The sequence below is a fragment of the Centroberyx affinis genome, unplaced genomic scaffold, assembly GCF_046629955.1.
Source record: "Centroberyx affinis isolate AG114_WGS23_722 - 3 ecotype Tasmania unplaced genomic scaffold, CSIRO-AGI_Caff_v1 ptg000018l_1, whole genome shotgun sequence".
In the NCBI taxonomy this organism is placed as follows: domain Eukaryota; kingdom Metazoa; phylum Chordata; class Actinopteri; order Beryciformes; family Berycidae; genus Centroberyx; species Centroberyx affinis.
The window spans coordinates 3,493-15,862 of record NW_027278733.1 but is presented as its reverse complement, the minus strand read 5'-3'; the positions used below and the strand labels follow the sequence as shown (position 1 = coordinate 15,862).

The 12,370-nt window shown below is 41.7% G+C and overlaps 1 protein-coding gene across 5 annotated transcripts in view; it reads left to right on the top strand.

Annotated features, from left to right (window-relative positions):
* Positions 1 to 11,291, top strand: part of thrb (thyroid hormone receptor beta) — a 97,430-nt gene extending 86,139 nt beyond the window's left edge. For all 5 annotated transcript variants that reach the window (XM_071538547.1, XM_071538621.1, XM_071538317.1 and 2 more), the window contains 7 exons: positions 318 to 418; positions 520 to 667; positions 1,731 to 1,936; positions 3,149 to 3,235; positions 3,976 to 4,122; positions 4,214 to 4,472; positions 6,908 to 11,291. In XM_071538547.1, the coding sequence (XP_071394648.1) occupies positions 318 to 418; positions 520 to 667; positions 1,731 to 1,936; positions 3,149 to 3,235; positions 3,976 to 4,122; positions 4,214 to 4,472; positions 6,908 to 7,149 (1,190 nt within the window). In that variant the 3' untranslated portion in view covers positions 7,150 to 11,291. The remainder of the gene's footprint in view (positions 1 to 317; positions 419 to 519; positions 668 to 1,730; positions 1,937 to 3,148; positions 3,236 to 3,975; positions 4,123 to 4,213; positions 4,473 to 6,907) is intronic.
* The last annotated feature ends 1,079 nt before the right edge of the window (positions 11,292 to 12,370 follow it).

The following is a 12,370-nucleotide window of genomic DNA, read 5'->3' as shown; positions in this document are numbered from 1 at the left end:
ACTAAGATACATTAAGGGCTGTTGTATGTTATCATTTAATGTTTCCATGCAAGTGAGCAAACTCAGAGACCTTTATGGGATTTTCAGAGCAACACATGTCCAGCCATATCGTGCCAAGACACTTTTTGTGGATGACTGTTAAATAACATTGTTAATCTCAGGTCAACACCAACTTCAAAGCAGGTTAGCAACATGTATGCCCTGTGAGCATGTGAGACCCCCAGTGAATGAACAGTTTTAAAAGCCACTTCTAAAACTACTCCAGTGATATTTCTTTAAAAAAAAGTCATATTAACCATCTTGATCTTCCTCTCTAGGGTACATACCAAGTTACCTGGACAAGGATGAGCTATGTGTAGTGTGCGGGGACAAAGCTACAGGCTATCACTATCGCTGTATTACCTGTGAGGGTTGCAAGGTAACACAAGCGTGGTTTCCTATTACTATTATTATTATACAAAACTAGTGTAGTGCACCATTTTCAAAGCAGCCTTGACCATGTGGCGGTCTGCTCTCTAGGGTTTCTTCAGGCGGACGATCCAGAAGAATCTCAACCCAACCTATGCTTGTAAGTACGAGGGGAAATGCATCATCGACAAAGTGACCAGAAACCAGTGCCAGGAATGCCGCTTCAAGAAGTGCATCGCAGTTGGAATGGCGACCGATCGTAAGTTCCTGCGTGCCGAGGCTGTCACACTAAGCGCGCGACCCGAGTGGATCTGAAGCCTCCTGTAATGGCATTAATATGGCGGCTTCGGAGACCTTTATAGTTTCTATTAATAAACCGAACGTTAGGGTTTGCACGGCAACACACAACGGTAAAGCAGCTTAAAGTGACTGAATAAGAAGTTAAAGAATAGAATTAAACATGTTCCTTATAACCTGAGGTCTTTGTAAGTCAGTGCCCTTTGCTTATTTAGACAGTGCAACAATTGAATTACACAACAGTTCTCACATAGCCCGAGTGTGTGAGTGTCATTTCATGCAAGGATACTTTGCATTTGTTATACATGCTCACTGTAGATTGGTAATGCCTTCATAATTACATACTTGTTTGATACAGTATTTACTTGAAGTGGTGTTCATAAGGTACTGTAGTGTAAGCACATTGTGAGAGGATGATAATTATTATTAATTACCGTCAAGCATGGTAATGATAAACACAATGTGCAAAAAAATAGAGGGCTGAATACTGCTTCGTTAATGACACGATATTAAATTAAATGTAATCTTCTGATGTTTGCCTAATGATTATATTGTAAGAAAAGTTTATCTGTGCTTCTAATGGAATTATACTCTGCTGCAATGCATCACAGTGCACTTGTATATTGTGTTTATTGTATCAAGCTCCAACTCTAATAATGATCATGCACTCACAATGTGCTTATCATGCGCTTATGATGCCGTATCATGATTGCTTAAAGTCAAGTGTTATCTAGATTGAATGTCATTTTCTGATGTTTGTCTGATGATGAAATTGTAAGAAATATATATATATATCTCTGCTTTCTAATGGGTTTATAATCTGCACTTCAAGTAAAGCGAGCCTTGCCCTGTATTTTCAAGCGCGTCGGCAACTTTCTTGCATCGTTTCATGCCTCCTCCTCCTCCTCCTCCCCCTCCTCATTCCCGTCCACTCTCATTGTCTTTTCTCCCTCCCCAACCCCCCCCTGGCTCCCTCCCCTCCCTTCCCTCCTCTCCCTCTCCCTCCTCTCCCCCCCCCCCCCCAGTGGTGCTGGACGACAGCAAGCGGCTGGCCAAGCGGAAGCTAATCGAGGAGAACCGGGAGCGCCGCCGGAGGGAGGAGCTGCAGAAGACGGTGTGGGACCGACTGGAGCCCACCCACGAGGAGTGGGACCTCATCCGTATGGTGACCGAGGCCCATATGGCCACGAACGCCCAGGGCAACCACTGGAAGCAGAAGCGGAAATTCCTGGTGAGACGTCTCCTCCTCCCCGGCAAAACAGCCTCCATTGTATTGATCACCCCGGCCCAGTTTATCCTATCCACCCCCCTCTCCTCTTCCCCTCCCTAACCCCCCTTCCACTTCATGCCCCCCCCCGCCCCCCCCAAACCTCCATCCACCCGCCACCACAACCACTGTTCCACTGTTCCCTGTGTTAATATGTCCATGTGTTTTTTTTTTGTATCTCCTTGTAGAGTGGGGAGAATTAGCTGGACGATGGAGAAAGTGTGTTCCTCCGCGCAACAGCACTAATTTATAACGGAACATCTTTTCCTTGTCTTTTCTTTTTATCTCTTGCCAAGCAATGTCCTTAATCGCCAGTACTAATAACTGATCTTTTCTTGCTGTTTTCATTTTTCTCTCTCTTATCAGTTTGAACAGTTTGAAGCTTTTGATTTCACACCCTACCTTTTTTTTTTTTTTTTTTTTTTTTTTAACTAATTTTGTTTCTTTTCTGTAAAAGTCTTAATTGCTCTCTCCAGATTGAAAGTCCATCTAAACTCTTGACTTTATCCCGGGTTTCTATGGCAAGATGAGAAAGAACACCGAGACGTTTAACTGATTTGCTTTTATCTGGGTTTTGGGCTAATTGGGTGTAGTTTTTAAACGAGGTTCCCACTGGTTATGGAATTTCTGGAATGTCATGGAGGTTAGAGAGGCCTATTCCAGACAGGGATAGTCAGGGGATTTCATAAATTCTCTGTGGAAGTCAGAGAATATCATGGAATTCTACACATGGGTCACTTTACAGGAATATACCAGAATGTGTTTCCAACTTGTTTCACACATTCATTGCATTAGATGGTTTTCAGACCAACTGAAATGGAAACCAGGCTGTTCACCCCTTTAGAAACACAACATTAACAAACCAGGAAGTATGAAAAAGTGGAATTTTACACCAGGGGCCACAGTGGGAACCCTGTTGAAATATTTGTCTGATCACCTCGTTTGTGTACTGCGACGCGCGGCGGGGTCGTTTTGCGTTTTCTGAGGACCCGTTTGAGGCCGCGGCTCCGAGCCCCCCGACTCTCGCCATAGAAACCCGTCTTGCATTTCTGTGCTCACCTGTTTTCTCTCTGCACCACTCTGTCATCTGTCCTCAGTTTTAACTTGTTTTTTTTTTAGTTGGCTTGACACGGGTTCTTCATTGAAACTTCACGATTCCTGTTGATTATCCAACAGGTCGAGGAAGCAATGCTACTTAATGAAATAACATGTAATTTATTCTATACTTCTGACCAGAGCGCAGTGGGGGTGAAGGAAACTAAGGTAAGACCCAGTGGACAAAAACATTTATTGAAATTGCGATACAGTAATTCCAGTAAGTGTTTTATCACCAATATCAATATACATAACGCTGTTTATTAAGTCCATAAGAAATGTGAGGGCTCTGTGTACACTGCCAGTCAAAAGTTTGGACACACCGGATTGAATGTACTATGTTTTTCATTCTCTTAAAGCCATTTTGATCTAAAGGCTTATGATTAAATGCTTGAAATCTGTTTTTTAGGCAAATATAAATAGTGAAGTTGATGCCTATGTATGAATTTCTTTCCAAAGCCTTTGCCTTTCCATCAAGGCAAAGGGCGGCTACTTTAAAGAAGAAAGAAGATAGTTTTGATTTGTTTAGCACTTTTTTGGTCACTGCATAATTCCATTTGTGTTATTTATATTAGTTTTGATGTCTTTACTATTATTCTAAAATGTGAAAAATAGTAAAAATAAATAAAAATGTGGTGTCCGCAAACTTTTGGCAGGCAGTGTATATTATGACCTGTCTTATATAGTATTCATATTCATAGGGAGAACTACCTTGCCAACAAAATCCAAAGTTAACAGCTTTATTGCACTTTGAATTATCATACTTTTAAGTTCCTCCTTGGGCTTGTGTCCTACTTAGAGGAGAATAAGAACATTGTATGTGTTGTTTTTGCAGTCTTAGTGGTTTGGATTTTTCGTGCTGGCAGACTGTTCAGTCATTATGTCCCAATCCTTCCGTGTCATTTCAGCCTGAGGACATTGGTCACGCATCCATCGTAAATACACCTGAAGGAAACAAAGTGGACATAGAAGCCTTCAGTCAGTTTACAAAAATTATCACCCCCGCCATCACCCGTGTGGTGGACTTTGCCAAAAAACTGCCTATGTTTTGTGAGGTAAGTGCAGCTGTAGTACAGTGTATAGTATAGATTTGAGAGCCATATAATCCTGTGAACCAAACGCTCATCTCCTTCCTGTCATCCTCAGCTGCCTTGTGAAGACCAGATCATCCTGTTGAAAGGCTGTTGCATGGAGATCATGTCGTTGCGGGCCGCCGTCCGCTATGATCCGGAGAGCGAGACCCTCACGCTCAACGGGGAGATGGCGGTCACCCGCGGCCAGCTGAAGAACGGAGGCCTGGGCGTGGTCTCGGACGCCATTTTCGACCTGGGCGTGTCGCTGTCGTCCTTCAACTTGGACGACTCTGAGGTGGCTCTCTTGCAGGCGGTCATCCTCCTTTCATCCGGTAAGCACACCTGGTGTCCGGATTCTTACCGAAAAAATATTTTGTCCGGTCAGTGTGGTCCATTTCTAATATGATGGCTATGATGCAGTTTGATTAATTCAATATTTACTGTAGAATTGATCAATACTGCACTGGCTGTCTATGAGAAGACCTTTACCTGAACTGATTCTAATGAGACAATTTATTTATTTATTTTATACTTTTTTTTGTTTTGTTTTATAACACAGTAAACATGAGGTCACTCAGTTACATTGGATGATGTACATAGGGGTTGTTAGTCATAGAATGGTACACTTTCATTCACATTCACTTTTGTGTTTCACATTTTGCATTTTCTATAGTTTCAGTTGTCAGACCCTTTGTTAGTTGGGTATGTATCCCATTTAGTCCAGTACTCTTCTCCCCTTTCTTTCTGTAATCTTAAACTGAATGTCATACGATCCATACTGTATATGCTGTTTACAGTATCTATCCATCGGTTCCGGGTAGGAAGCTCTTCAAGAAGCCAGTGTCTTGTAATTGCCTTCTTGCTTGCTACCATGAGAATTTGTAGTAAATATTTGTCTCTGATATCCAGGTCCTTAGATACAGTATGTTTCCTAAGTAGAGAGAGAGACAAGTGAACTCAGTATCAAATCCTAATATACTCTTAGTGGCTAATGAGACAGTTTCATCTGATTCCACACAAATATGCATGAATATGTATTATTATTATTAGTAGTAGTAGTAGTAGTATTAGTATAGTAGTATATAGCAGTATAGTAGTTTTAGTGGAGAGTTTTAGTGTCCCGTGGTCTAAATGCTGTTTCAGGGGCTTTTCCACCCTGACAAGAATAAAATGCTGGGGAAAACACTGAATACTGAAAGTTTTTGGCACAAAAATAGTCATATTCAAAGACACTGAATACCAGCTGTTGGCAGTTTTAACCAAAAAAATATCTGTATTGGCCCGGGTCAATATATATCAAATCCTAGTGGCTACTGTAACTGCAGGGCTTCAGAGGACAAGACAGATGGGCAGGTTAGCCCCACCTCACGTATTGCATGTACAACACACAGCAGAGCAATATTGATCTTGACTGAGATACCACGGGGAAACGGTGCCGGAGCCAAAACCAAGCTAGCTGCACAAAGCTTCTCAAAACGATTACGACGATTAGCAGACTGAACTGTACTTTGGCATCGATTCCATGACGAAAAGCCAATGCGCGCAATCTGTGCACGGGAGGATAGATCAATGCTGTCCAGTTCAAGCGGTGCCTTTGAGATGGCAGGGCGAGTGATACACAGGGAAGTATTGATTCACTCAGCTGTGGTACAAAGGAAGGATAGAGACTTTTTTTTTTTTTCATTTTCCTTCACTGGTCTCAATAAATCCCTATAATCCCAAATTAAACCATTGGTTTACTGGTCTTTAAACAGGCCGTCGGTGGAAGTGATTAGCAGTAATAACTAACAGTGGTGACTCACACGTGGAAACATGTCAGTGGTGCTTTAATGCCCGTCCTGCTGTATATACTCTGCTGTATTTGGCTTATGGTATTAACACCGGGAAAGAAGATTGCACTATCCATGAGCAGGGATCCAATATGCTACAAATCCATTTGGGGGGAAAAGTTACCTAATGTTCATTGCTAAATATCAAAAAATATGTATGATTGCATCCAGTAAATTTGTACTATTTTGCAAACAAAGGTCTTACAATAACAATATTTTTAATCCCTTTTAAGGATGAGCACCATTTTCAATTTGTGCATTATGGGCAGAGATTAGTACCAGCAGAAACTTTAAATTGAATTTTTGATGCTCAATATAAATCATTGTAAATTGTATCCAAAATATTAAAAAAAAATTAGATTAGTAAGTGTTTCCCCTAGAATTGTATTCTTGTCAGAGTGGAAAAGCCTCTGAAACAGCATTTAGACCATCATGGGACACTAAAACTCTCCATTGAGACCCAGGATGATGACAATAATAATAAAACATATCCATGCATACTCAGTGTGTATCAGTGTATATGTTAAAAAAAAAAAAAAACTGCATCATATCCATCATATTGGAGGTGGACGACACTGACTGGACCAGATCTGATTTTTAATAAAACGTCAATATCGGCCTGGTATTTTGGCAAACTGATATATTGGTCTAGGGTGTCAAAGTTAGTCTCAAAGTAGGGTCTGGGCGCCACCGGGGGTCCTTGAGGGGTTTCCAGGGGGGTCCCCAGCAAAATTAATAAAAGTTTTATTTCACTATAACTTAATTCACTAGAAATGATCCCAATGAGAGAATATATAAGAATGACTATTGTAATCACTATGATCCTTCCATGTACAGTGTAGACCGTTACTATACTAAATCAGTTACTATACTAAGAGATCTAACAGATCACAGCACACTGTCTGATCCTCTCTTCTTGGCCTGTCTGTCGTCATCAGATCGCCCGGGCCTGAGCAGCGTGGAGCGTATCGAGCGCTGCCAAGAGGAGTTCCTGCTGGCTTTTGAACATTACATCAACTACCGCAAACACAAGGTGGCGCACTTCTGGCCCAAGCTGCTGATGAAGGTGACGGACCTGAGGATGATCGGAGCGTGCCACGCCAGCCGGTTCCTTCACATGAAGGTGGAGTGTCCCACCGAGTTATTCCCTCCTCTCTTCCTGGAGGTCTTTGAGGACTGACCAATGGATATGTATGACTGTGTGTGTGTGTGTGTGTGCGTGCGCATGTGTGTGTGTGTGTGTATGTGTGTGTGTGTGTGCACATGTCAGCGCCTGGGCACCCTGGTGGTCTCAGGGGTGGAACCAGCAGAAGGCCCGTCACAATGAACTTTCTCTTAGCACTACTGAGTGTCACTTCATTCCATAGCTTAGGAGTAGCTTTTTGGTCTAGTTTTGGATGGAACCATTCCTTACAATGCGGGTACATGTGAATAGCATTTTGTTCTTATTATTTTTTTTTTTGTTGTTGTTGTTGTCATTGTTGTGGATGTAACCTCTCACCTCTGATTTTACTATAGTTTTTTTTTTTGTGTTGATGATTGTACAGTTGGCGTATTCGTGATTTTGTCGACACTTGTTCAGTCATTAGAAACCATGCAAATGTTGTGTTTTCCTTCCTTTATATTGGAAATTCAAAATGGCTGCTGATTTGATAGTTAAATACAAAACAAGACACGTTTCCAATCCGTTAGCAAGTTTTCCTGCCCCCCCCCTCAACTTTAACACACCCATTTGCTAGTTAAAACAGTAGCTCTCATGTAGTCGTCCATCCGGTGAGTGTCTGACCTGTTCAGTACTGCCATACTGTGACCTGACCCGTACCATCCACACTCACTCGCATGGGCACCAACGTATAAGCCTTCGCGAGTTTTCTGCGTAGTCGCACATCACAACGTTAAGTCATCATACGCTGCGTTCCAAAGATGTCGAGAAAGTCGGAATTTCTGATTTCCTACCAGGAAAAATGTGAGCAAACTGACCTTCAAGATGGAATTCTAAATAGGAAAACCTTTTCGGGTTTCTGAGACGCAGTTAGCCGACATCACGTCTATATGGCGGCATAACACTGTAAACACTACACAGCATTGCTTTTAACGTGTTTATAATCCTCAAAATATACTTACGTTTGATTCTTAGCGTTGCATGACCTTAAATCCGTGAAAACAGCTGTGTGGTAAATGGTTAAACATCTAAATTTGATTTGCAAAGTTGCAAAAGATGCTGCCGCTAACTAGCTAGCTAACATTGCTAAGTATCACTGACATTAGCCGCTGCATGGGGAACATTATTTAAGCAAAGAATTAAGGCATGCTTCTCTCCTGGTTTTTTCCGAGCTGGACCGCCGGTTGGAAGTACAACCTACTAGCCGGGGGGGGGGGGGGGGAATTTCAGACTTCCGACTTTACACGGAACGCAGCGGCCGCGGTGAAAACGAGGCCCGCTTGCCGTGCTAGAGACTCGTCAGGACTAAACTAAAGCACATAACGACACTGATGTCAGGAAAAGACAATCATAGAGTACTTGTTCTCTTCGTAAGAATGCCACATATGCTGTGCCAAAACCACGTGAATGACTCAAAAATGCCCTCCTATCGATAATGGGGTTACTTAGCGATATCTAGTCGTGACCGCTTGTCCTTGCTAGTGCATGCCGCTCGCACGTCAGTCGTGACCGAGACTCGTGCGTTTTTTTCGTCTTCGTAAAAAAAAAAGCTGCTTCTACTAAACGACCGGTATGGGTTTAAGTGTTTCATCTCGGCCACGTTGCCTCACTAGTCCCATATAAAGCGATTTCAGAAGTTTTTTTTTTTTTTTTTAAACTACTCCCCGAACACGGGAGACTGTATGTTACAACGGTGACGCCATGGTGCTATGGTGGGTAGGGACGAGGAAATGGCTGACTGGACTTTATTGGTCCTTACATACAGAAATGAAAATTATTCCGCTTGCAGAACACCCTACCACCCCACTCTTAGGACGGCACGCATATACACTAACACACACGTACATACGGTATACATACACCTATACATATACATATGCATGTGCCTGGATGACATATGGGCCAGACCCCACCACTGTGAGCGGTCGGTTGGGATTTTGACGCCAAGTAAACGTTGGCTGGCCCAAATGAATTCAACTAAATAATTCATCATCAGCGAGGTACATTGAGAAAGCTGGTGAGATTGTGAAAATGTAGCGCTCTTTCCTTTCTCATATTTTAGCCGGTATGTTTTTTTTGTTTTTTTGTTTTTTTTTGTTTTTTTGTTAAAGCCTCGATATGGTATTGCCGTTTGCGACGTGACAAACATTTGCTTTGTATATCTCGCTTGTTCAAGCTTCACACTACTCCTCAAAGCAGCTTGTGTTTTATTCTGTGAAGTGATGCCTTTCATCGAAGCAATAGACTTGCTGCAGTGTTTGAATGACCAGGACCTCACACACACACCTCACAAACTGTACAGACTCAAAAAAAAAAAAAAAATCAATGCACAGACAATCAGAGAGAGACAGAGAGAGAATAGGCAGACAAGCCCAGTTCACATATGGGCCGGACCATGCTGAGCCAGAGCCGTTTTGGGAAAGTGACACCGGCTATGTTTACATGCACATCTATTGTCCGTACGCCCGTTAAGTTCTTAGTCAGGTCAAGCTGTTTACATGAACCTTTGATAGCCTGCGATTGAGTCTCATAGTTGCCACGAATAAACCAGTTAACAATCAGCCTGTCCACAGATAAAATAGTCCGCCAGCAAAAAAGTATGAAAAAGTTTTGTTTGACTGAAGACTAGGTTACTTCTAATACAGGGGAAAGAACTAATCATCGTAACTGTAATAATATGTACTGCCCAGTATGTTTTTTTGTTGACATCAAAATGTTCCCATAATGCCGTGGGAGTCTGAGTTTACGACAGTGAAAAACAAAAGTTGAAAGATGTTTCCATGCCACAGTAACCTGTTTAATATGGGAGTAAGCCAGACATCTTACCCAGGTTTCTCATAACCAGAGTATGAGTTTCTTTCAGATAGGATAGGGATATAGGATATCTTGATACAGTGTAACTCTTTGACTAGGTGTTCCGAGTAGCGCGAAATCTAAAGTTCTTCCAAATCTGATCTAGAATCAATTTTCCCTCCATTTTGTTTTCCTTTCTGCCCGGCTACTTGTCGTTTCTATCGGACACGCAAGGGCTTCATCACAACTCGGGGCGCAAAAGCTCAACAAAGTGGAACAAGTGTTGCCAACTCTTTTCCGAGGAAACTAGCTATCGGCTGCTCGAAAAGTCGCGAGAATTCGCCAAATGACAATGCAATTTCGTACGCAAGGGCCGAAAGCAGTAACGTGTTTCCGCGCCACAGTAACCTGATCAGTATAGGAGGAAGTCAGGCATTTTAACCCAGTTAGGAATTTTACATGCGTCGACCTGAAATCGCGTTCCCCGAATAACGTTAACGTAACTCTGTGCATGTAGACGTAGCCAGTGTTGAACGCTGGCTCGGACAACGTTAGCTGTTCCTCAAGAGGCACCAGTACGGTATTATCTCTCTTAAGAGTTGTTACTCTTAAGGTTACTCAGTTACAAACCAATAACATAGAAAAGCTATTTTACAGTACAAAGGAAAAAGGATGTATATTTTCAGACTGCAGATTTTTTTTTACGGATGTTGTTCGCATAATATGAACATTATATTGTTTTGCATAACATTAAGAATACAGTATCTTGCTCTCAAAAAAACAAACACAATACTGTTTCCACTTCTGCACAAAGAAGAACAATGAGCAAGACATTACGAATCATAAACACTTAAGTTAGTGCAGCATTAGTTCTACGATAACGGATCAGCTATTACTGTACTGTAGCTGTACTTCACTGTCAGTACAAAACAACACGGCTACAAGTGAATACATGTAAGACCAACTTCTTCGTCGAAGCATTACCAGCATCAGAAAAACAATCCACTGTCAACACAGATTTCTCTCCTCGTGTGTTTGGGTGTCTTCTCGTTCAACTCATTTTGTTCAACACGTACTGGAAAACCGTCATGGAGAGAAAGGGAGTGAGACTAGAGTGTGTGTCGATGAGTAAGAGTGAATCTGCGGAAGAAAAGATTGATTGAGTTTTGTTCCAACGTTGCAATGTTGCACTCGGCTTTGTACACAGGCGACATTGCCCAGAAAATACATCTTACAGGTTTGGACAGTGCTTTGGCCTGACCCTGGAAGACAGGAGAAGTTGCACTTAAAGAGAAAATTATTTTGATGCTCATGATTGATGATGTTTGCACTTAATGTGAATTGGCTCTTGAGAATAAAGATGGTTTTGAGAAAATTTGGTTTCGAGTTCTTTTTGGTGTTTTGCATATGAATGTAGTTTATTTAAAGGGTTTATGTGTAATTTCTGTTAATCGTTCCACGTTGTCATGGCAACAACAGTCTACCCTCCGTACAGCGAGACCATCATCAGCATGGTGGGCAGGTTGGACTGTTTCACAATCAACAACGATTAGCGTTCTATCATGTTTTTTCAAGTTAGCGCATTCCTTTTTTTATTGGATGGACACTTGTTGTGATTAGGATGCTGAAATCACCATGATTCCTGTGGATTTTTTGGAAAATATCAAAGGTAAGGTGTGGGGGGTGGGGAGTTTTGCTGTTTTGTGTGTGTAGTAAAGCCACTTCCCCGGCACATAAATAGGCCGGTCTTTTAAAATTCAAGATGTTTGGCGGATTATATACATGCCGAATTTACCAGAACACACTACAGATTAGTAATAAAACCTCAAATTATATTTCGATCGATATCCGATGTGTGTTTCTTGCCGATAAGCAAGGCAAAAACAAATGACCAGATTTTTTAATGGACCTTGGTGTGGTAGGAGGACCTTAAGTTTGATTGTGTTTTTGAATGCAGAAATCTCTGCAGTAAAGTGAGCAGGCACTCACTTTGTTTCACTCACTGCCATTCAGCAACCTCTGCTGATATTTACTAGTCATACTATGCCTCAGTAAAGAAGAAATATTACACATTTAACCTTTAAAAGTTGTATTAAATTAAATAAATTTGAAGACTCAGTCCTAACAGGCAGAACAGTCACAATACTGGACCCTGATTGGCTGACAGCAGCACCTCCCAGAGCCAATCAGGACCACTTGTGTCCAGTTGTGACGCATTTCCTGGAGTTAGTCTGAAACATGTTGGAGAAATGGATTCAATCTTACTTTTAGCCACTCAAACAAAATCTAATTTTAACGTCAATAAAAATCTTTAATAATATATGTATATAATAGAGGAACATTTGAATTCCTGTTATATGGGTCCTTTAAACGATAGTCTTTTACTCTTACTGGCCTTTTATATTTTTCAAACACATGTCCTTCGGCAAACCCAGGCCTTCCAGGA